Source organism: Coffea arabica, chromosome 9e, assembly GCF_036785885.1.
Source record: "Coffea arabica cultivar ET-39 chromosome 9e, Coffea Arabica ET-39 HiFi, whole genome shotgun sequence".
Classification (NCBI taxonomy): Eukaryota; Viridiplantae; Streptophyta; class Magnoliopsida; order Gentianales; family Rubiaceae; genus Coffea; species Coffea arabica.
Window position 1 is genome coordinate 7,439,923 of NC_092327.1, and position 26,281 is coordinate 7,466,203.

The 26,281-nt window shown below is 36.2% G+C and overlaps 1 protein-coding gene and 1 long non-coding RNA gene across 3 annotated transcripts; both read right to left on the bottom strand.

Moving 5' to 3' along the window:
* Positions 1–2,691: 2,691 nt before the first annotated feature.
* Positions 2,692–5,706, bottom strand: LOC113710747 (small ribosomal subunit protein uS11x). Its single transcript, XM_027233870.2, has 6 exons — positions 5,548–5,706; positions 5,239–5,358; positions 5,073–5,118; positions 4,116–4,201; positions 3,753–3,882; positions 2,692–3,011 (listed from the first exon to the last, which is right to left on the bottom strand). Exons 1-6 carry the CDS (start codon positions 5,548–5,550, stop codon positions 2,944–2,946), a joined length of 453 nt encoding a protein of 150 aa, XP_027089671.1. The 5' UTR covers positions 5,551–5,706; the 3' UTR covers positions 2,692–2,943.
* Positions 5,707–6,320: 614 nt separating this feature from the next.
* Positions 6,321–10,800, bottom strand: LOC140014772 (uncharacterized). 2 transcript variants are annotated; one of them, XR_011821448.1, is made up of 4 exons: positions 10,747–10,800; positions 8,724–9,163; positions 8,526–8,594; positions 6,321–6,994 (listed from the first exon to the last, which is right to left on the bottom strand). It is a non-coding gene; the product is annotated as an uncharacterized lncRNA (long non-coding RNA). The 2 variants fall into 2 exon arrangements; XR_011821447.1 differs by having other exon boundaries at positions 6,321–8,594.
* Positions 10,801–26,281: the final 15,481 nt, after the last annotated feature.

Consider the following 26,281-nt stretch of genomic DNA (forward strand, 5'->3'; position numbering starts at 1 on the left):
CAAGAAGCTTCTCACACACAAAGATTACAAGGATTTTGTAGATTTAGAAGAATACACCTAACTCCTAAGAAATATATGGATTACTCATACAGAAACATGATATTTTAATCATGAAAGAAGTATCACCTTAATGGTTTGTGAATAGGTTTTAAACAACCATGACTCTAAAAGATGGCTAGAAGTTATAAAAGCTAAAATAAATTCCAGGTTTGATGATAATGTATGGACCTTAGTCAATCATCCCCTAAGAATAGAAAAGTCTATCAGTTGCACTTGAGAATTTAAAGTAAATATGGGTATAGAAGATAAAGTTATTATCTGTAAGTCGTGATTGGTAAAAAGGTTCAAAATTAAAAACACATAAGTTATCTTTAAGGAAACCTTCTTATCATCTTTTTGCTCAAATTCATTAAGATTTTGCTTGATATAATTACACGTTATGATATCTTTCAAATCGAAGTATTATAATGAGATGTCCGTTGCTTCGTGTGTTGCTTTGTTGCTTATTTTTGCCATTGGATGAACTTATCTAACTATGGTAACCATCTTTTGGTTTGATTCTGACTTGGCTGTTCCAAAAAAATAAAATAAAATAAAAAATTCTGACTTGCACGAGTCGTCAATCTTAATCCAACCCCCTCAAAAAATCATTCTTGGACTTGGATTTCCCATTTTACCCCCTGCTTAGACCTATTAATGACATAAAAATTTTAACTATTTTGTGGCATCACTGTGTTGGGGTCCAAATATTCCAATCAAGTTGAAACCTTTATTATTCAAGCTTGTTTGCACATTCAAACTAAATTAAAATTTCATTTAAGCTTGACTTGTTGATTTGTTAAGATGAACACAAGAAATTTTATCGAGCTTGAGTTAAGCTCAAATTGCTTGAATGTCATACATGCAAATTTCGAATTTATGCTAATTGAGTCATGGAAATTCAATTAACTATATATGTGCTTATATTTGGCTTCAAGTTCAAACAAGCTTTTACCAACCCATGCCTGATTCAAGTATCCAATAACTTAATTCACTTTTTAACCCCATTGCCAGGTTGGGATGTTTTTTTAAAAAAAAATTTTGCTTACAAGTAAATAGTTAGAGGTTTCAATTGATGCAAACAAAAATAAGGGACCATGTGCGTTTTAGAGAAAAAGTTGTACCAAATGCGAAATTTGAAGGACTTGTTGGTCTAACTTTTTTAATTGTTCTTTCATCCGAAAGAACGGAAAACAGTTGAAGATTATGTTCAAAGAAAAGAAAATGGAACAAATTTATGAAAGAAATTTGTTTAGAGTAAATCTTACATATAATGATAATGTATACACTATCACTATTTGATTCATGACATGTGTGCAAAAATTAAATTTCAAATTCAAATATTACATAGTTGTCATTCATCCAACGCTGACAGTGTATACACTGTCAATGTAGGAAAGATTAATCCATTTGTTTATTATGGTATTAGCAAAAACCGTCAGTCTATTTACTGAGTGTGAGAGCATCTTCACAAATCTCCCCATCCCTGTTAGGGGTCTAAATGAGTATGAATAAGCCAAACAAACTTGTTTGATTATTTTGACAAATTTGAAATTTTATTCAAATTTAGATTGTTTACTTTTATCGAATTGAACTTGAGTAGTTTGAAACTTTTTATGTACAAAATAAACTTATAATATGCTAATCCAATCAAGCTTGAGTCAATTTTAAGAGTTTATTAAATACAAAATATTGTTCATGTTTAGTTTGATTAGTTGGCGAGCCAAATTAAAATGAGTTCTTATCGAATCGAGTTTGATTTGAATATCGAATAGCTTGATTTGTCATGTAGTCTTAATCCTGTCTCCTTTACAGTTTACACTAATAGGAAGAACCACGGTCAAAGTCACCCCACATGGGCTAGTTAATGAAATCTCAATTTTTAATTATAAATATTTAGGATTAATCTTTTCTATCTTAACAATTTATATATTATCAATGCTAAATGAATGACAACTTATGCAAAATTTGAATTTAAAATTCGACTTTTAAACATACGTCATGAATTCAACGGTAACAACACATACACTATTAATTAATATATATAAAATTTACTCAAATATTTTATGAGGTAATTTTGGATGCAGGAACTTCATGTGAGTCTACGTACAAGAGACATGCCGCGGGCGGGAAGAAGGCCCGAGGAAGAAAAAAATTGACACGATAATTATATTTAAAGAGATTGGAAAAAAATTATTTGTTTATTGTAACTTTTTCATTTTCTTTGCCTTTTATTTTTGTGTAGGAAAAGATGGGGGGAAAATTGCAAGAGTTTGGTAGATTATTTTGGCTGGGGTTAGCCTTGTTTGTTATTGAGTTTTAAAAGATATATCTATGGTTGCAATTTATGATCACAAACAATTGGCAAAAAGAAAAAGCCAAACTTTGAGGAAAAAAATGCAGGAGATTGAAAATGATGATGAATTTCAAAATTTTTTTTTTTAATATTCCGTTGTGGTATTAATGAATTATAGATTAGTCAAGGCATTTTATGAGACGGTTTAGCAAGAACTCTTTGTTACATTTTCAGTTCATGAAGCCTGAAAAATTATATAGCTTTCATTGTTGCCAGACCGTCGCTTTGCCCATTGAATCATGAAATGCCTCGATCAGTAATGGTCAAAAAAGACACCAAAACAATACTCTCGAAACTGAATTCAAATTTTAAGTAAATTCGAAATACTTTAATTTCTGAGCAATGCAAAACGAAAAAAAAAATATAGAATAAGTGCAGGAGAGATGATGTCCATGATCGAAGCAACTAACAATATCTAAAAATAATTTGGTCTCGCCTATTTCACAATCAAAATTCTGTCATGCTCAAAGTTACTGCAGCACCATTAAAAACGAGGGTGACGGTTACTGCAGAAATGACAAGTTTTGCTCTTATCACAGTACAAAGCTTTACAGCCTTCTTCCCCTTCTACCACCCTTTCTGCGAGTGCTATCAGTAGGAATTGGAGTCGCATCCTCTGGGCAAAATAACAAAAACAGAGTGAGTTAACATGCTCTCCAAGTTTAGCTATAATATCAGACCCAAATCCAAATGAAACCAACAGCAATTCCAACATGCCGACAAACATTTAGCTTCTTTTTCGAACTCAGACAAGCAAATATAGAACACACTTGTCCTCAATTCCATAGAACAAGTAGTGCTTGCAGAGTTCAAGTAATAAAAAGTAATGCACAGAACCTAAATACCAATTTTAGTGTACCATAAGAAGCAATTCAACTGGAAGCGTTATGTTGTATTTCAAAATGTGTAGCAAATTCCTTTCCCAAATCAATCACCTGCACCTGAAGTTCTAACCTAAACTTCATCCTAACGTTAATATAACCGAGCGTCCAACTCTACTACCATTGGACTCCAATAAGACGCGTTAGACAACCAAAGATCAAGTTTACTGGGGTATATATCCACTATTATTATTATTATCTATTTTGTTAATTCAGCTTGACTAAATCTTAATCCCCTTCTTAACAGCAGTCACCTAAATTTGGAATGAACAATTCTCATCCACTTCATATTCTCTTTAACTACAAATCCAGCTTCCAAGGGAAAATACATGCTCCAAGTATCCATCCTGCCCAATCCCTCCTTTATAAAATAAGCACGTAGAATGGCTAGAAGCAATGCTTAATTCAAATACAGCACTAATATCAAGAAATTGGAGGGTCGTGATAAAAGAAGTTTCCTATTCAAAATCTCATACCTATACGACCAATTTTCATTCCAGAACGAGCAAGGGCACGAAGAGCAGACTGAGCACCAGGCCCTGGAGTCTTTGTCTTGTTACCACCAGTGGCTCGGAGCTTAATATGAAGGGCAGTGATGCCAAGTTCCTGCCAAAAGTCATTAAAAAAAAGATGACTTATTTATCAGAAGTAATATGCAGTGATTGACAAATCTACAATGAAACACATGGTTATTGCATGAGAAGTCAACTACAAATATAAGCATCAAATACAATAAACCACTTAAGCTGCAATTCATGTACTGTGATCCTACAAAACTTGCACATAATTATCAAACTCCTTTAAGATTATATGTATCAAATTAGAGATGTTTCAATGACCTTGCATCTTTGAGCAATATCTTGTGCTGCAAGCATAGCGGCATATGGGGATGATTCATCTCTATCAGCCTTCACTTTCATGCCACCTGCAGAAGCAGTTCAAACATTGGAAATAACTGTTTAGCCCAATACTCTAAAACTAAAATAAAAGAAACATTTCATAAGTGCCAACTAAATGGTCACTGTAGATCTTCAGCAAGTGAAGTAAATGAAAGTTTAGGATTACCGTGCATTGGCAAGAAGATGATTCTCTTGCAATAAAAAAGACTACATGTCTAAGATAAGGATAAGAAACAAAGATGAACTACACTATACACAACCAGTCAAACTATACACTGTCTTCACTTAAGAAGTATCACAAAAAGGAAAAAAATGGTCCTACATAAGCAAACAACATAGGAATTACAAGGGTTGCAATGTGAGTATCTAAAGGTCAATTAAAAAAAATGTAGAAATTATTTTCATTTGTACAATTATTGACTACTGAATTCATTAAAGAAACAACAAAGCTGACTTATTAAGTGCTTATCTGACAATGGCGCTAAACTTTTAGATATATTGTACACCACGATATTAATAAGAGAATCCATTCTCAATCTAAACTAGACGTCCTTTAGTTCACTACTCAATCACTTCCTAAATCCAAAGATAAAGGAGGACCTTATTCAAAAGGCCACGATGCCCTAGAACTTATCCTAGTCTACAGCCAAGATAGTATGAGAACTATATAAACCAATATTAGAACAGGAAAACCATATCCATTTCTTTGAATGTTTCTTTTAAGATTGTTAAACTATTCCTAATTTACCTTCACTTATAATTTACTTTCTCAACATTCTCCACTTCCACGTTCGCTGAACAAAGAATCACAATTCCCCTTTCCCCTTTGGTTTCATATTATGTTTTCCCTTATATTGTTGAAATTCTGAAAAGGATCAAAAGTACTAGAATCATTACCAGTGATACGGACCAAAGTCTCTCTTCCAGACAAATCAGTAACATGCTGCACCGGAGAACGAAAACTCAAAAATTAAACAGACGTTCAGAATTAAGAAATTTCAATTAAGTACTTACAAGAAAAAAAAAAACAAAGAATGAAGATTCACAGTCCTCATCATCATACAATAAAGGTGTCATTGAATGAAGCAAAAATGTGGGCAACCCCAAAAACTTGCTCTCCGTCCCTCACAGCAGGGCCGAGGGTCACGTTCTCTTCCTTTGGTTCCCTTGTCCTCCTCTTCGACTGTTACTCAAAAATATGTACCAGAATTATAAACTTAACAAAAATATAAAACAAAATCAACCAAAACTTCAAATTCCTAAAACCAATCAGACGGAGATTCTAACAATCCAGCGAACAGATAACAGCGAAATGGAAGTTCAAAAAAGATCATAAACACAAGAGTAAAGACGCGATTGAGATCAGGCTTACCATGATTTCGAGACGACGAAGCTTGGTGCGGGTGCGGGGTCTGAGGGAGTGAAAGAAAATGGAAGCTGAAAGACGGCAAATGGGCAGGGTTTCAAATGCGTCAGGGAAGAAGGAAGAGAAAGCTGCTGCCTAGGGTTTTAACTTAGAACCTTTGTGGGCCTCCAGGGTCAGTTCTGGACTCTGGATCCAATTTGGGCTTCGGCCAGGGCCTGGATCTACGAACACTCATTGGCGGTCCTTATGGACCCAAGGCAAATTGAATATCGATCAACTATAATGGGACGGAAATTGGAATCCTTATACTCCATTATCTCAATACTAGGAGGCATAAACCGCGCTGTGCGCGGTGGGAAAAAGAGATGAACATGCCCAATTTAGCAAAATGATTTGTACTTAATCCAAAATGAATCCATTAATAGAATTTGTTTGTTTCTGATGAAATTTAGTTACAAATTTAGAGCACACTTTAATATAACGATGTAATCATGTAAAAAATAGCAAGTGTTATTCTCAACAAAGAACCAGAATATTAGAAAATTTTGCCCAAATTGCCATCTACACTTGCTATGTCAAGGCCAGGTGCAGCTACTTTAACATATAAACATCAGTAGGGTTGGATTTTGGTATTGTCATGCTCTCAAAAATAGTGAAAACATTTTATTAATAATTTTTTAGGCTTTTAATGCAGAAAGTAGACCATATCCCAAATTTTCCTGATTCATACGAGAACTCAAATATATCGAAAACAGGAAATCACGAAGGGTGGACACAAATTACAACTAACAATATAAAAATCAATAATCACCATGGAGTGGTACACTTAGTTTACATAAACTGACTAAAGATAAATTCTGAAGCTAGAACCCCAACTTTGGAATAATTGGAGTTCTTGTTTCATGGAGTCTTCTGCATTGCATACTCGATAACTTCCCATGAACAAAGAATGTGCAAACAGCGATCAGCTTTAGAATGGCTACCAATTTGTCAACTATTTACACACAAGGAGTATGCTCTCACACCGTCCAGAATCACAAAAGAAAGGTGCCATTGGTATAGATACAAGGCAAAAATGGAATTACAGTATACAATAGCATGACACAACCAATAAAGGCTTCTGCAGGGGCTAGCTACTGTCTTCATGATCATTTGTAAAGGAATGAGGTAGGGCAAGCCTCTTCAACATCAATGCCATATACTTTCCTTGCAGGGGCTAGCTACTGTCTTCATGATCATTTGTAAAGGAATGAGGTAAGGCAAGCCTCTTCGACATCAACACCAGTGCAAGCTCTGTTTCATAGGTTCCCTTGTGTGATCTCCCAAGAAAACTCCTGCTCCATAAAGGGAACCTCCTCTCAGGGCGTTCATCTTAAACATTCCTGCTCCAAAATGTTTATCCTATTGGAATGTAGATCATATCATGGTGGACTTGCTGGGTAATTGCTGTCCACTTGTAAAATAGAAAGTAGTAAAAAACCAGCATTTATTGTGAAATGCAACTCTGGACCCATTCAATAAGGACAACAACAATATACCCATCCTTTTCTCTAGGGAGTTAAGCATGTAAAGAGGTAGAGTAAACAACCTGGAATTAAAGAGAGACAAAACCAAGAGTATATGTGGCTAGTCAATAGGTAAAAGCTTGTCATCAAGAAAAAAAACTTCTTTAGCCTTGTCATACCACATTTCTGGTTCCCACTATTCATCAAGGATGGGAACACTTGTAAGATGAGGTCGCTTTGAAAATATGGGCTAATCCACAAAAGCTCGAACAAGGGAAATAGAAAAAATGGGAAAGAACCTCAGAACAAAGAAGGTAGTACCTTAAAAAGGGCAAAAAACAGAGCAAGCGGCGGAAGATGCTTCAGCGCTTCCAACTCTATCTTAGACGGAGAATAAGAGTCTAGAAATTAAAAATCATTCCAGCTACAACCTAAAAAAAATGAAAAAAAATCAATGCAATGAAGGTTTTAACACAAAACCAAGAGAAAGGGGAAAAATGAGAGATCGAATGTTTTGGAGAAGAGGAATCGAAGTAGCGGCGACGGAGCTTCTGAGGATGAAGGTGAGGCGAAGGAGAAGGGAGAGAGAGAGAGAGCGGCGGCAAATGGAGGAAATTTAAGAAAACCCTAGAGAGCAAGAATAGGTAGACGTCTAGTGCATTGCACGAAAAAAAAAGGCTAGTGACTCACGTGTGCGGCACGTGAGAGAGGACGACCAATGATATTAACTCCATCAGAAGCAATAAGCCTGCAATTCATGATCAGAGATTTCTTAACAGCTTTAAATCTATAAAGTGAAATCAAGAGAGTTGCAGTACATTGGGAAGTTTCAAATGAGAAAATAACCAAGTCCTTATTAAAGAAATGATCAAATCAAATTATTTTTCTGATTTCTTAAATGCACTTTTTTCCTAGAGAGAAGAGGAGGGTTTAACTTTAAGATACATGTAAAGCAATAAATGACATTGAAACTGCAAGATGATAACCAGAGAGACATTTAGAGAATTCACCACTGAGTATCTCAAGATTATTACCTGCGGTGGCCAATCTTCATGAATCCAGAGAAAAAAATGAGAAAACTTTTGTTGCATCATAGAAGGAATTTAAACAGACCAGATTATCTTTTTTCAATAAGTATATAAATTATTCTCTACTAAACATTAGCAAAGAAAACTATAGCTCAATAGCATGCTAAGGTTGTAGAACAAAACCAACTTGTAAACAGACAACCTATGTCCCATTTTCTCTGCCATATAACCAGAGGGATATTTAAAGAAGCATGGAAAAATTTCAACAATTAAAACATTTAGAAATAAGTTTTAGACGGTAAACTGGCACATTAACACACAATGAAGACACAACTCAAGAATATACAATCATCAAACAATGGGAATTACTCAACTAAAATAAGCCTAATCAGATCTTTAACCGTGCTTATAAAAACAGCCAATAGGGAGAAAGGGGGACGAAAGGGCATACTATTTCCAGTTGGGAGGAAATATCTTGCTTTCTTGATCATATGATACAGAGGAAATTCTGATGCAAGTTCTGCCAGGCCAAAAAAAATTCCGATATTATAATAAGAACTTCAACAATAAGAGTAGAAATGCAACATTAAAGATGGTGTTGATTTATTTTCATTTTTATTATTACATATATTGTGAGCCTTGAGGATACCTAAGACCTTGCTGCGAGTGACAATTTTAAATTGCGCCACACCTAATAATTTTATTCTGAGATGCTGTCATTGCCTTCTTTGCCAAGCAGACACAATCTTCAACCTATCCAATATACACTTAATAAAACAATCAAAAGAAAAGAACAATATGAAATGTATACATGTACATCTAGAAAAGTAGCAAAATAATGAAACTCAACTACTATCTTGAAAGGAGATCTTGAGCCAGCTCAAGGGAGTTCTCTTGTAAGAGAGATGTGATGCAGAAATGGTCTTACAAGATGGTACATGTAATTAAAATCAATCTCTGCATTACAAATGAATTAAAATGAGCATGAATGATTGCATTGTTTGTTTGCTTGCGAAAGATAGAGAGAAAACAGACCTGTAACAGTGCATGTGAAAGGCCACAAACCTTGTCAAGTCTTAATCCTTAATCCTAGCCAAGGAACGGAAACAGAAATATAGTGAACAAATTGAAGAATCAGGATTTGAAATTCTACTAACCCAACATATAGAAAGTAAATATTCCTTGCTATCCTTCCTTTATTATTGTGAATTTAGAGAATTAGAAAAACCCATCTTATTCCATTCCACCTGACAATAATTCAGAAAAATACATGAAATAAGCCAAGATGAGCGTGAAAAAGAGCAAAAAATCAAGCAAGGGAAAAATAAAGGTGCCAGAAATGATGAATTAAAAAAATAAAATGTAAAGGAAGAAGAATCGTGGGATTACAGATTGTAAAACATGATGGTAAATATGACAAACAATTGATGGTGCCAATGGAGCTTTCATCATAGGGTTTTTCATACTGAGACTGTATTTGAGGAAAATAAATACTAAATATACATTAAAACGTAAGAGTAAAGAAAAAAGTAGAAGAGGGAAAGGTCATAGAGTCGCCTTTTTTGCACATAGCCATCTATGGTGGTGGAGGAGGAGCTTTGCTTCATTTACAGATTCGGAAGCTTCAAATGACTTTTGGAAAACAAATAGTTCAGCTCTCTTAGTAATCAAGCGATTAATCAGAAAAAAAGGGAAAAAAAAGGAGGAAAAGAATAAGAAGGGAGAAAAAAATATTTAAGAAAGAATCAAGGAAACTTTAGCTTTGCAATTGATCGAAGAAGGAGAGAGAGGGGATTGACAACTTCTTTTTAGAGGAAAGGGTATAAGTGGGCTAGAGTTGCGGCGTGGAAGGATATGTGAGAAAGCCAGGCTTTCTTCATCAATTACCAGTTCCTCCACCTATGCACGGATTGCTAATATCTGGACAGACATCATAACAGCTACGTATCAATGTAAAACAATCATAAGGTTATATTAGCAGAAATAAGTTTGTAAAAGAATAGCATCTTAGAAACTGTATCATCTCAGTTGGACCATATGTTTCAGTTCGTATAATCACTAATCTGTCAAGTAAGTTGATGGGTATGCCACGAAGACTTGTCATATCTGTCCTCTATACACCAAAAAAATATATTTCAGTTTAGCTACGAGTAGGATTTCTAGCCATTTTCTGCAATCAGACTATTAAGATTAAGATGCAAGCAACTACTGGTGATAAATACACTCTTCTACTGGCGAAAGACAGTAGGAAGACTACTGCAACATTATTAGGCGAAGGGATGCCTATGCATATGTCACCTGAGAAATAGATAATGTACAACAGAATCCAAAGTTTCATCCCCTTCCCCCTTTCTCCTCGAGCAGAAAAAAAAAGTTGTCTTAAGCATTCATCAATCATTGACTAATTACAAATTAACTTCAACATATACATGTGGGAGGTAACACCAGTATGTGACCTTACACATTCAGAGAGCATCTAGAATAATTTTAAATGAATCACAGAGGATGAACTAAGATTGAGAATAAAATGTTAAGAGCACCTATGCAAAATTAAGTGGTTCAAGTCTACGCTCTTGATGTTCCACTGAGATTATAGCAACCAATAATTAAAGAAATGAAAGGATGAGAATCAAGATGTAAATTCAAAGAACTGCACCAGCGTTGCTTTATACCTGACATTACATATTTCCTTATTTGCGGCAAAAATCACTATTGGTGACAGAAAATTATCTAGAGCACGGCTCAAGTATGAAAAGCATTCCATATCCAACATATCAACCTGCAAATAAGATGCTTCAAATAATTAGAACATACCAAAATAACACCCAAACTCATTCATATCAATGTATATATATAGATGAACCTCATCAATAAACAAGACTCCTGGAACAAGCTCTGCAACACCTTCATCAATAGAACGGTTCACAACCTGCGATGGACATCTTTTGTAAGATGAAACAACACACAACACAAAATAACAAATCCAAGCATCGGCTTTCTGCAGTGATAAAAGTTATCACCTTTCTCCTGAACATTGAGTTAACATTTTACATTTTATAGTCCAGAACAGTTAATTCGTACAACATAAGCATGCTTCTACTAAGTGGTAATGGTTTTAACAATATAAGAAGTATTCAATCTTCTGTCTCCTATTTTTATTTATTTATTGATGTTAAAAGTAAATTTTCCCAAAAAATCCCCAAAAAAAAGCAAAAAATACAACCAGCCAAGGGGGAAGAATGTGACGCCCCGAAAAGAATGAGTGTGAGAACCCGAAAATTTTCTAATTTTCTAGGGTTTATTTTATTTAATCGCCCGCCTTTTCTACATTTTCTTTATTAGAAAAATTTTCCAGATAAAGTTTATGAGCAAAGATAGTTTTAAAATGATTTTTCTGGTATCGGTTAGTTTTTGAGAAATTAAGAGTGTATTTTGGACGTGGGACCCGCTAGTGCGGTAAATGCATTATATTTTTGACAACTTGTTGGAATTTTGTATTAAGTGATATTATTTTACAAAGTGTTAAGATATTTGTATTGGAGAGACAAAAAGATAAGTTTTAAACCAAAAAGGTGACAAGTGTCACATTGTGATTTAATCTTGGACTTTGACCATTTGACTTTACCTTTACCTTTACCAAATAAATACAAAAAATTGATCAAAATAAGCTTCATTTTGCAAGCTTCTTGGCCGAATGTTCTTGCTCAAGAAAGAAAGAAAAGCTCTCAATTTCTTCCTTCTATTTCTTGCTCAATCTTCAAATCCAACCAATAAAACTCCAAATCATTCCATAAAATCTCTTTGCTAAGTGGTCTTGAGGTGTTTTGTGGAGTTGTTTGGAAAGCTAAGGTGATTTGTTGCTCTATCTCTTGTATGGCTAAGGTGAGTTGTGAAGAACCACTCTCCTCCCTTAATTGATGTTCAATTCATGATTGGTGGTGGTATAAGATGCACTTTTATGGATTATATCTTGATTTTGGTTGAATTGGTGAAGTTTTATAATTTTTGGGGATTTTTCTGTTTTCATATGGATATGATTATGGGGTCATGTATGATGATTGGAAATGATGTTTAATGACTCTAGGAGGTGGAAAAAGTGATTAATTACAATCAATTTCTGTTTTGGAAGGAAAAGTGGAAAACTAGGTTTCAATGTTCTTCATTCTGTCCGAATTTTTAGGTCATAGATAGAGGCCGAATTGGCCTTGGCTTCAAACATGAAAGTTGTAGGGAATGATATTTTAGAGGTGCCTAAAAAATTTCAGGTCAATCGGAGTAGTGTAGAATGTGAAAAGTCGAAATTACTATTGCTGTTCTGGTTTTACCCGAATGTAAGAATTGCGCCTGTAATTGGTTGTTTTGGCTGGAATTGCTTCCGAATTGGTTGTTGAGGCCTTCTGATGAAATTTATCCCTGTTTCTTAGCTTTCATCTGGTTTTAGAATTTCTGGATTTGGACTTGGATAGCCTGTTTTATGATGTTTCCGCTAGAATGCGTTCTGTGAATCTGTTTTTGTGATTCTGGTATGGTATCTTGCATTTTTGACCTGGTTACACTCGAAACTGGCTTGAGTGACCTTCTGCAATATTGTAGCCCTATCTCTTAGCTTCGAAATGGTGTATCTTTTACCTTCATCCGACCATCGTAGTACCTTTGGAGCCATTACCGCAAAATGACGTCAAAACTGTTTTTCTGGTATTGAGCTTAACTTTCATTTCCGGACTTTTCCCCTGCTTGACTTGTACTAGTACTACTTGGAGCTTGCTGAATGGCTATTGGATGAACTTGTTGTTGTGTGTGTACCTTTGGGTTGGAATGAGGAAATAATGAAGCCTTGATGGCTGGGAAAATAAAGAAAGATAAGAGGAAGTGCTGTCCGAATTTTGAAAGGACTTGTTTGCATTGAGTTTGTGATCTAAGACTTGGATTTGAGCAAGGCAATGTTATATGATGGATGGTTTTTGAGCCGTGGAGGTGAGTGACCTCAAACTATTTCGAAAGTTATTTATGAACCGTTCCTGCATTATTTACTTTTGAACTGTTTTCTTGCATTATTTACTTCTAAACTGTTTTCAAAGTTACTTTTGAACTGTTTTCTTGCGTTATTTACTTTTGAACCGTTTTCTTGCATATCATGCGTGCTTGTATGAGAGTGTTCCTTGTTTGTTATATTTCTTTGACTTATTGGCTTGTTATTATTGATTGATAATGTGTTAAGTGCTTTCACTGATTGTTAAAAACGAGTTTTCTAGGCGAGGGTGTACTTTATCGCACTCGACCTAAATAAATGTGAAATTTTCAATGATTAATGATTAAATGCTAGTTGCGCATGAATGTAAGCCGTTTGGCTGAATTGGGCCCTGCCCTTCGTTACCGATCGACTCGAGCCAGAAGCGGACTCGGTCGGGCGATATGGTGACCCTGGGTGAATTTGGTATACTCGAGTATTACCTTGTAGTCCGGCTACGTCCGGATGGGTGGAGTCCGGCCAATGGTCGGATGGGTGGAGTCCGGTCAACGTCCGGAAAAGGGGATGAACGAACAAAAGGATGAACGAGGGATTCTACTTACAAAAAAATGTATTTTCAAACGATTGGAGGAATAAGGGGGAATGTCAAGGGAAGGAACTAACAAACGAATAGCTCCATGTGAGCCCGTATCCTTTTAATGAATGTTACTATCGCTTTCCATTGTACATGTTTCTTGAATTATTGATACTCCATATTTAATGTCTTGTAAATGTTGAAATTGTTTTTGGACTTATCATTTGATTTATGACATCATTGATTTATGATATCATTGAAATGAACTATTGTGAAACCGATTTGATTACTGATTTTTCTGGTTACTCGCTGGGCTTTTAGCTCACCCCAAAAATATTTTATTCCCCTCCACAGGGCTCAAGGCGAAGGAAGGGCTTGTAGTACTTGTGCACGTGATTGGATGGCCTATGTTTTGTACAATTTGGATTTGGAATCATTTTATGTATAGTTGGGAATTGTTTCCGCTTCGCTTATGACATGTAATTTTTGGAGAATTTGATGTATATTGGAGATTTATATTGTAATATTTGAGGTTTATTCTTGTAATTCATTTGAGGATTGTAGTGAACGACTGAGTCCCGGCAAGAGTTGGGCAGGCGGCCCGCCGAACCCTCTGGTTCGCCTTAGGGAGAGGTGGGGCTGTCACAGTTGGTATCAGAGCTTAGGCTTCAGATCTCTGTAGTGTATCCTAAGTTTGAAGTTTAGGATGCCGGACTGTGGGTTTAGTCTGAAATATTAGTGATTTTTGCGGGATGTCTTGACTTGATTGGTACAAGAGGGAATGTCGAGGACGACATTCTTTTAAGGAGGGGAGTTTGTGACGCCTCGAAAAGAATGAGTGTGAGAACCCGAAAATTTTCTAATTTTCTATTGTTTATTTTAATTAATCGCCCGTCTTTTCTACATTTTCTTTATTAGAAAAATTCTCCAGATAAAGTTTATGAGCAAAGATAGTTTTAAAATGATTTTTCTGGTATCGGTTAGTTTTTGAGAAATTAAGAGCGTATTTTGGACGTGGGACCCGCTAGTGCGGTAAATGCATTATATTTTTGACAACTTGTTGGAATTTTGTATTAAGTGATATTATTTTACAAAGTGTTAAGATATTTGTATTGGAGAGACAAAAAGATAAGTTTTAAACCAAAAAGGTGACAAGTGTCACATTGTGATTTAATCTTGGACTTTGACCATTTGACTTTACCTTTACCTTTACCAAATAAATACAAAAAATTGATCAAAATAAGCTTCATTTTGCAAGCTTCTTGGCCGAATGTTCTTGCTCAAGAAAGAAAGAAAAGCTCTCAATTTCTTCCTTCTATTTCTTGCTCAATCGTCAAATCCAACCAATAAAACTCCAAATCATTCCATAAAATCTCTTTGCTAAGTGGTCTTGAGGTGTTTTGTGGAGTTGTTTGGAAAGCTAAGGTGATTTGTTGCTCTATCTCTTGTATGGCTAAGGTGAGTTGTGAAGAACCACTCTCCTCCCTTAATTGATGTTCAATTCATGATTGGTGGTGGTATAAGATGCACTTTTATGGATTATATCTTGATTTTGGTTGAATTGGTGAAGTTTTATAATTTTTGGGGATTTTTCTGTTTTCATATGGATATGATTATGGGGTCATGTATGATGATTGGAAATGATGTTTAATGACTCTAGGAGGTGGAAAAAGTGATTAATTACAATCAATTTCTGTTTTGGAAGGAAAAGTGGAAAACTAGGTTTCAATGTTCTTCATTCTGTCCGAATTTTTAGGTCGTAGATAGAGGCCGAATTGGCCTTGTCTTTAAACATGAAAGTTGTAGGGAATGATATTTTAGAAGTGCCTACAAAATTTCAGGTCAATCGGAGTAGTGTAGAATGCGAAAAGTCGAAATTACTATTGCTGTTCTGGTTTTACCCGAATGTAAGAATTGCGCCTGTAATTGGTTGTTTTGGCTGGAATTGCTTCCTAATTGGTTGTTCAGGCCTTCTGATGAAATTTATCCCTGTTTCTTAGCTTTTAGCTGGTTTTAGAATTTCTGGATTTGGACTTGGATAGCCTGTTTTATGATGTTTCCGCTAGAATGCGTTCTGTGAATCTGTTTTTGTGATTCTGGTATGGTATCTTGCATTTTTGACATGGTTACACTCGAAACGGGCTTGAGTGACCTTCTGTAATATTATAGCCCTATCTCTTAGCTTCGAAACGGTGTATCTTTCACCTTCATCCGACCATCGTAGTACCTTTGGTGCCATTACCGCAAAATGACGTCAAAACTGTTTTTCTGGTTTTGAGCTTAACTTTCATTTCCGGACTTTTCCCTAGCTTGACTTGTACTAGTACTACTTGGAGCTTACTGAATGGCTATTGGATGAACTTGTTGTTGTGTGTGTACCTTTGGGTTGGAATGAGGAAATAATGAAGCCTTGATGGCTGGGAAAGTAAAGAAAGATAAGAGGAAGTGCTGTCCGAATTTTGAAAGGACTTGTTTGCATTGAATTTGTGATCTAAGACTTGGATTTGAGCAAGGCAATGTTATATGATGGATGGTTTCTGAGCCGTGGAGGTGAGTGATCTCAAACTATTTCGAATGTTATTTATGGACCGTTCGTGCATTATTTACTTTTGAACTGTTTTCTTGCATTATTGTTGACCTTGGTTGATCAGTTCTTGGTTTTGATGATTAACAAACCAAAATGTAGATTTGGGCTAATGTTTTTATGTGAGCAATTTGTTAGAACAGATTCTTGTGGCACAAAAGAAGAAGCAAAAACAGGGCACTCATGTGGGACGTCCGAAAGGAAGCTATCGGACGTCCGAAAGGATGAAGAACATCAAGAAGGAAATTCTGTCGGACGCTCGTGAGGAAGCATCGGACGTCCGGATGGATCGGACGCATGCTTCGGACGCACATCACTCTCATCGGACGTCCTAAAATTTCCACGAAGATTTGATAACTCTCTGGACGACGTTCGGACACTGAAGCTCGGACGATAAAATCCCATCTGACGTCCGAACAACAACTTGACTGATTTTCGGACGATGGGATCGGACGATGACTAAGCTGTCGGACGTCCGACAGGCCAACGGCTAGTTTCGACAGCATTTAATATTTGACCGTTGGAGAGCCTTTTGGAGCCATTTCTCACCTTCTATAAATACTCCAAAACACAAGAAGACAAAAGACTTTTGCCAACACAAAATACAAGCTTACAAGTGAGATTTTTGAGTAGAAAGATTCTTTGTTCGTTGTATAAGGGGTTGGAAAAGTTGGGTTGTGAGGTTGCTCAAGTGAAGGTTACTCTCTAGGCGGAGTAAAACCTTGGTGAAGGTGAACCTATCACTTGAAGTGGTAAAACCTTGGTGAAGGTTGCCTCATTTGTATAAAATAGTTCTTAATTGGGTGTGTGATCTTTCAAGTGTAGGTTGTTGAGGGTTAACTAGAATAGTTGTAAAACTCCTTGGCTCAACCAAAGTGTGTTTGGGATGAGGAAGGAGTGAGCCTTCACATGTACATCTTGGTTAGCATCGCCATCTATTGAAGAGGCTATTGGATTGATATTTGGTTTGCATTTCTTATCTTTTCTCTTTAATTAAGTTTTCTTTATTGTGCTTAAATTTGATATATCTTTGTGCATCATTGTGAAATTGTTTGTACTTATTGGGTTGCACCAGGCCTTACAATTGGTATCAGAGCTTGGTCTCCTTGAGACTAAGCTCAATCGGCTTGGAGTAAAGATCATGGCAACCATAAAAGTTTCCTTTTTAGAAGGGCAATCTATTGATAGACCACCTATGTTTAATGGTTCTCATTTTAGCATGTGGAAACAAAGAATGATGATTTTCTTACAATCCGTTTATATTGAATTATGGTATGTGGTAGAAGATGGTCCTTATGAAGCTAGAATAGTTGACTCTACCACCAATTTGAGTAGATTAAAGACTAGACAAGAATTGAATGAAAAAGACAAGAGATACCTTTCTTTGAATGCCAAGGCCATGTGTATATTGTACAATGCATTAGATGTAAATGAATCTAGTAGGATTAAAGGTTGTAAATCAGCTAAAGATATTTGGGATAAATTGTGTGTATTTCATGAAGGTAACCAAGATATTAAAGAACAAAAGAAATCTTTGCTTGTTTCTCAATATGAATTTTTCAAAATGCATCCTCTTGAAAATGTTGATGAGATGTGTAGTAGATTTTGTGACATTATTGAAGATCTTAAATTGCTTGGAAAAGAATATTCTTTGGGTGAGAAAAATAGAAAGATTTTGAATGCCTTGCCAAAAGAATGGGAAAACAAAATAAATGCTATAGAAGAGGCAAAGGATTTAAATTCTATGTCCATTGAATCTCTTGTGGATACCCTAACCTCTTATGAATTAAAGCTGAAATTCAAAGTGCAAGAGGAAGAAAATGCAAGAATGTATAAGAGAGGCATAGCTTTTAAAGCATCTCAAGTGGGGGATAACCCATCCTTCATGGGTAATGAAATCATGGAAGTGGACAATGATATAACTCCTCACATCAAAAGTTTCAAGAAGATCTTCAACAAGAGATGTTCAAGAGGAGATTGCAAAATTACATGGGATGAATGCAATTCAAAAAGAGAAAAAGAAGAGTTGGCCCAAATGGCACTAATGGCCGTTGGAGAAGATGAGGTAAGTTCTTATCACTCTTCTTGTGATGAAGATAATGAAGATGATGATGTGAAAATTCTTATGATTAAAATGCATAAAAGTTTGAGAAAATCTTATGCTAAAAATAAAGATTTGAAAACAAAAATAAATGATTTGTTGGAAGAAAACTCCAAACTTTTTCAAGAAAACAAATGTTTGAGAATGGAAAATGATGATTTAAAAAATCAAAAAAGTGTTTTTGATTGCAAAAATAATTTGAAAAGGAAGTTGGAAGAGAAAACAAAGTTTTATGAAAAAATGTTGGAGGAACAAAATGTGTTAAAGAAAAGAATTAATGACTTGAACGAGTTTCTCCAAAATGAAAAACAAACGTTTTCTCAAACAAAAGAAAGCAAATCTTTTCAAGGTACAAATAAGTTTGCTATGATAAGAAGTAAGAAAATTAGTTGCATTAAATCCACCTATGTGCAAAATACTTCTATCATGTGTCACTTTTGTTGCCAATTTGGACATATGCAAAATGATTGCTATGTAAAGAAAAATATGAGAAAAGGTATGAAATCCATGTGGATTACTAGATCATGTTGTAATAACTCCCAAGGACCCTATTATGGTCTTGACTTGAAAAATAAAGGGGAAGTTGGCTTTTTGATTGATGCCAAAAGGGGGAGTAGGACTTATTGAAGTTTCTTTGTATGTTGGCATTTTCTAAGGGGGAGTTTTATTTGAACTTATTTGATCAAAGAAATCTTCATTTTGTTTGTCATCATCAAAAAGGGGGAGATTGTTGACCTTGGTTGATCAGTCCTTGGTTTTGATGATTAACAAACCAAAATGTAGATTTGGGCTAATGTTTTTATGTGAGCAATTTGTTAGAACAGATTCTTGTGGCACAAAAGAAGAAGCAAAAACAGGGCACTCATGTGGGACGTCCGAAAGGAAGCTATCGGACGTCCGAAAGGATGAAGAACATCAAGAAGGAAATTCTGTCGGACGCTCGTGAGGAGCATCGGACGTCCGGATGGATCGGACGCATGCTTCGGACGCACATCAATCTCATCGGACGTCCTAAAATTTCCACGAAGATTTGATAACTCTCTGGACGACGTTCGGACACTGAAGCTCGGACGATAAAATCCCATCGGACGTCCGAACAACAACTTGACTGATTTTCGGACGATGGGATCGGACGATGACTAAGCTGTCGGACGTCCGACAGGCCAACGGCTAGTTTCGACAGCATTTAATATTTGACCGTTGGAGAGCCTTTTGGAGCCATTTATCACCTTCTATAAATACCCCAAAACACAAGAAGACAAAAGACTTTTGCCAACACAAAATACAAGCTTACAAGTGAGATTTTTGAGTAGAAAGATTCTTTGTTAGTTGTATAAGGGGTTGGGAAAGTTGGGTTGTGAGGTTGCTCAAGTGAAGGTTACTCTCTAGGCGGAGTAAAACCTTGGTGAAGGTGAACCTATCACTTGAAGTGGTAAAACCTTGGTGAAGGTTGCCTCATTTGTATAAAATAGTTCTTAATTGGGTGTGTGATCTTTCAAGTGTAGGTTGTTGAGGGTTAACTAGAATAGTTGTAAAACTCCTTGGCTCAACCAAAGTGTGTTTGGGGTGAGGAAGGAGTGAGCCTTCACATGTACATCTTGGTTAGCATCGCCATCTATTGAAGAGGCTATTGGATTGATATTTGGTTTACATTTCTTATCTTTTCTCTTTAATTAAGTTTTCTTTATTGTACTTAAATTTGATATATCTTTGTGCATCATTGTGAAATTGTTTGTACTCATTGGGTTGCACCAGGCCTTACAATTATTTACTTCTAAACTGTTTCCAAAGTTACTTTTGAACTGTTTTCTTGCGTTATTTACTTTTGAACCGTTTTCTTGCATATCATGCGTGCTTGTATGAGAGTGTTCCTTGTTTGTTATATTTCTTTGACTTATTGGCTTGTTATTATTGATTGATAATGTGTTAAGTGCTTTCACTGATTGTTAAAAACGAGTTTTCTAGGCGAGGGTGTACTTTATCGCACTCGACCTAAATAAATGTGAAATTTTCAATGATTAATGATTAAATGCTAGTTGCGCATCAATGTAAGCCGTTTGGCTGAATTGGGCCCTGCCATTCGTTACCGATCGACTCGAGCCAGAAGCGGACTCGGTCGGGCGATATGGTGACCCTGGGTGAATTTGGTATACTCGAGTATTACCTTGTAGTCCGACTACGTCCGGATGGGTGGAGTCCGGCCAATGGTCGGATGGGTGGAGTCCGGTCAACGTCCGGAAAAGGGGATGAACGAACAAAAGGATGAACGAGGGATTCTACTTACAAAAAAATGTATTTTCAAACGATTGGAGGAATAAGGGGGAATGTCAAGGGAAGGAACGAACAAACGAATAGCTCCATGTGAGCCCTTATCCTTTTAATGAATGTTACTATCGCTTTCCATTGTACATGTTTCTTGAATTATTGATACTCCATATTTAATGTCTTGTAAATGTTGAAATTGTTTTTGGACTTATCATTTGATTTATGACATCATTGATTTATGATATCATTGAAATGAACTATTGTGAAACCGATTTGATTACTGATTTTTCTGGTTACTCGCTGGGCTTTTAGCTCACCCCAAAAATATTTTATTCCCCTCCACAGGGCTCAAGGCGAAGGAAGGGCTTGTAGTACTTGTGCACGTGATTGGATGGCCTATGTTTTGTACAATTTGGATTTGGAATCATTTTATGTATAGTTGGGAATTGTTTCCGCTTCGCTTATGACATGTAATTTTTGGAGAATTTGATGTATATTGGAGATTTATATTGTAATATTTGAGGTTTATTCTTGTAATTCATTTGAGGATTGTAGTGAACGACTGAGTCCCGGCGAGAGCTGGGCAGGCGGCCCGCCGAACCCTCTGGTTCGCCTTAGGGAGAGGTGGGGCTGTCACAGTTGGTATCAGAGCTTAGGCTTCAGATCTCTGTAGTGTATCCTGAGCTTGAAGTTTAGGATGCCGGACTGTGGGTTTGGTCTGAAATATTAGTGATTTTTGCGGGATGCCTTGACTTGATTGGTACAAGAGGGAATGTCGAGGACGACATTCTTTTAAGGAGGGGAGTTTGTGACGCCTCGAAAAGAATGAGTGTGAGAACCCGAAAATTTTCTAATTTTCTAGGGTTTATTTTATTTAATCGCCCGCCTTTTCTACATTTTCTTTATTAGAAAAATTTTCCAGATAAAGTTTATGAGCAAAGATAGTTTTAAAATGATTTTTCTGGTATCGGTTAGTTTTTGAGAAATTAAGAGTGTATTTTGGACGTGGGACCCGCTAGTGCGGTAAATGCATTATATTTTTGACAACTTGTTGGAATTTTGTATTAAGTGATATTATTTTACAAAGTGTTAAGATATTTGTATTGGAGAGACAAAAAGATAAGTTTTAAACCAAAAAGGTGACAAGTGTCACATTGTGATTTAATCTTGGACTTTGACCATTTGACTTTACCTTTACCTTTACCAAATAAATACAAAAAATTGATCAAAATAAGCTTCATTTTGCAAGCTTCTTGGCCGAATGTTCTTGCTCAAGAAAGAAAGAAAAGCTCTCAATTTCTTCCTTCTATTTCTTGCTCAATCTTCAAATCCAACCAATAAAACTCCAAATCATTCCATAAAATCTCTTTGCTAAGTGGTCTTGAGGTGTTTTGTGGAGTTGTTTGGAAAGCTAAGGTGATTTGTTGCTCTATCTCTTGTATGGCTAAGGTGAGTTGTGAAGAACCACTCTCCTCCCTTAATTGATGTTCAATTCATGATTGGTGGTGGTATAAGATGCACTTTTATGGATTATATCTTGATTTTGGTTGAATTGGTGAAGTTTTATAATTTTTGGGGATTTTTCTGTTTTCATATGGATATGATTATGGGGTCATGTATGATGATTGGAAATGATGTTTAATGACTCTAGGAGGTGGAAAAAGTGATTAATTACAATCAATTTCTGTTTTGGAAGGAAAAGTGGAAAACTAGGTTTCAATGTTCTTCATTCTGTCCGAATTTTTAGGTCATAGATAGAGGCCGAATTGGCCTTGGCTTCAAACATGAAAGTTGTAGGGAATGATATTTTAGAGGTGCCTAAAAAATTTCAGGTCAATCGGAGTAGTGTAGAATGTGAAAAGTCGAAATTACTATTGCTGTTCTGGTTTTACCCGAATGTAAGAATTGCGCCTGTAATTGGTTGTTTTGGCTGGAATTGCTTCCGAATTGGTTGTTGAGGCCTTCTGATGAAATTTATCCCTGTTTCTTAGCTTTCATCTGGTTTTAGAATTTCTGGATTTGGACTTGGATAGCCTGTTTTATGATGTTTCCGCTAGAATGCGTTCTGTGAATCTGTTTTTGTGATTCTGGTATGGTATCTTGCATTTTTGACCTGGTTACACTCGAAACTGGCTTGAGTGACCTTCTGCAATATTGTAGCCCTATCTCTTAGCTTCGAAATGGTGTATCTTTTACCTTCATCCGACCATCGTAGTACCTTTGGAGCCATTACCGCAAAATGACGTCAAAACTGTTTTTCTGGTATTGAGCTTAACTTTCATTTCCGGACTTTTCCCCTGCTTGACTTGTACTAGTACTACTTGGAGCTTGCTGAATGGCTATTGGATGAACTTGTTGTTGTGTGTGTACCTTTGGGTTGGAATGAGGAAATAATGAAGCCTTGATGGCTGGGAAAATAAAGAAAGATAAGAGGAAGTGCTGTCCGAATTTTGAAAGGACTTGTTTGCATTGAGTTTGTGATCTAAGACTTGGATTTGAGCAAGGCAATGTTATATGATGGATGGTTTTTGAGCCGTGGAGGTGAGTGACCTCAAACTATTTCGAAAGTTATTTATGAACCGTTCCTGCATTATTTACTTTTGAACTGTTTTCTTGCATTATTTACTTCTAAACTGTTTTCAAAGTTACTTTTGAACTGTTTTCTTGCGTTATTTACTTTTGAACCGTTTTCTTGCATATCATGCGTGCTTGTATGAGAGTGTTCCTTGTTTGTTATATTTCTTTGACTTATTGGCTTGTTATTATTGATTGATAATGTGTTAAGTGCTTTCACTGATTGTTAAAAACGAGTTTTCTAGGCGAGGGTGTACTTTATCGCACTCGACCTAAATAAATGTGAAATTTTCAATGATTAATGATTAAATGCTAGTTGCGCATGAATGTAAGCCGTTTGGCTGAATTGGGCCCTGCCCTTCGTTACCGATCGACTCGAGCCAGAAGCGGACTCGGTCGGGCGATATGGTGACCCTGGGTGAATTTGGTATACTCGAGTATTACCTTGTAGTCCGGCTACGTCCGGATGGGTGGAGTCCGGCCAATGGTCGGATGGGTGGAGTCCGGTCAACGTCCGGAAAAGGGGATGAACGAACAAAAGGATGAACGAGGGATTCTACTTACAAAAAAATGTATTTTCAAACGATTGGAGGAATAAGGGGGAATGTCAAGGGAAGGAACTAACAAACGAATAGCTCCATGTGAGCCCGTATCCTTTTAATGAATGTTACTATCGCTTTCCATTGTACATGTTTCTTGAATTATTGATACTCCATATTTAATGTCTTGTAAATGTTGAAATTGTTTTTGGACTTATCATTTGATTTATGACATCATTGATTTATGATATCATTGAAATGAACTATTGTGAAACCGATTTGATTACTGATTTTTCTGGTTACTCGCTGGGCTTTTAGCTCACCCCAAAAATATTTTATTCCCCTCCACAGGGCTCAAGGCGAAGGAAGGGCTTGTAGTACTTGTGCACGTGATTGGATGGCCTATGTTTTGTACAATTTGGATTTGGAATCATTTTATGTATAGTTGGGAATTGTTTCCGCTTCGCTTATGACATGTAATTTTTGGAGAATTTGATGTATATTGGAGATTTATATTGTAATATTTGAGGTTTATTCTTGTAATTCATTTGAGGATTGTAGTGAACGACTGAGTCCCGGCAAGAGTTGGGCAGGCGGCCCGCCGAACCCTCTGGTTCGCCTTAGGGAGAGGTGGGGCTGTCACAGTTGGTATCAGAGCTTAGGCTTCAGATCTCTGTAGTGTATCCTAAGTTTGAAGTTTAGGATGCCGGACTGTGGGTTTAGTCTGAAATATTAGTGATTTTTGCGGGATGTCTTGACTTGATTGGTACAAGAGGGAATGTCGAGGACGACATTCTTTTAAGGAGGGGAGTTTGTGACGCCTCGAAAAGAATGAGTGTGAGAACCCGAAAATTTTCTAATTTTCTATTGTTTATTTTAATTAATCGCCCGTCTTTTCTACATTTTCTTTATTAGAAAAATTCTCCAGATAAAGTTTATGAGCAAAGATAGTTTTAAAATGATTTTTCTGGTATCGGTTAGTTTTTGAGAAATTAAGAGCGTATTTTGGACGTGGGACCCGCTAGTGCGGTAAATGCATTATATTTTTGACAACTTGTTGGAATTTTGTATTAAGTGATATTATTTTACAAAGTGTTAAGATATTTGTATTGGAGAGACAAAAAGATAAGTTTTAAACCAAAAAGGTGACAAGTGTCACATTGTGATTTAATCTTGGACTTTGACCATTTGACTTTACCTTTACCTTTACCAAATAAATACAAAAAATTGATCAAAATAAGCTTCATTTTGCAAGCTTCTTGGCCGAATGTTCTTGCTCAAGAAAGAAAGAAAAGCTCTCAATTTCTTCCTTCTATTTCTTGCTCAATCGTCAAATCCAACCAATAAAACTCCAAATCATTCCATAAAATCTCTTTGCTAAGTGGTCTTGAGGTGTTTTGTGGAGTTGTTTGGAAAGCTAAGGTGATTTGTTGCTCTATCTCTTGTATGGCTAAGGTGAGTTGTGAAGAACCACTCTCCTCCCTTAATTGATGTTCAATTCATGATTGGTGGTGGTATAAGATGCACTTTTATGGATTATATCTTGATTTTGGTTGAATTGGTGAAGTTTTATAATTTTTGGGGATTTTTCTGTTTTCATATGGATATGATTATGGGGTCATGTATGATGATTGGAAATGATGTTTAATGACTCTAGGAGGTGGAAAAAGTGATTAATTACAATCAATTTCTGTTTTGGAAGGAAAAGTGGAAAACTAGGTTTCAATGTTCTTCATTCTGTCCGAATTTTTAGGTCGTAGATAGAGGCCGAATTGGCCTTGTCTTTAAACATGAAAGTTGTAGGGAATGATATTTTAGAAGTGCCTACAAAATTTCAGGTCAATCGGAGTAGTGTAGAATGCGAAAAGTCGAAATTACTATTGCTGTTCTGGTTTTACCCGAATGTAAGAATTGCGCCTGTAATTGGTTGTTTTGGCTGGAATTGCTTCCTAATTGGTTGTTGAGGCCTTCTGATGAAATTTATCCCTGTTTCTTAGCTTTTAGCTGGTTTTAGAATTTCTGGATTTGGACTTGGATAGCCTGTTTTATGATGTTTCCGCTAGAATGCGTTCTGTGAATCTGTTTTTGTGATTCTGGTATGGTATCTTGCATTTTTGACATGGTTACACTCGAAACGGGCTTGAGTGACCTTCTGTAATATTATAGCCCTATCTCTTAGCTTCGAAACGGTGTATCTTTCACCTTCATCCGACCATCGTAGTACCTTTGGTGCCATTACCGCAAAATGACGTCAAAACTGTTTTTCTGGTTTTGAGCTTAACTTTCATTTCCGGACTTTTCCCTAGCTTGACTTGTACTAGTACTACTTGGAGCTTACTGAATGGCTATTGGATGAACTTGTTGTTGTGTGTGTACCTTTGGGTTGGAATGAGGAAATAATGAAGCCTTGATGGCTGGGAAAGTAAAGAAAGATAAGAGGAAGTGCTGTCCGAATTTTGAAAGGACTTGTTTGCATTGAATTTGTGATCTAAGACTTGGATTTGAGCAAGGCAATGTTATATGATGGATGGTTTCTGAGCCGTGGAGGTGAGTGATCTCAAACTATTTCGAATGTTATTTATGGACCGTTCGTGCATTATT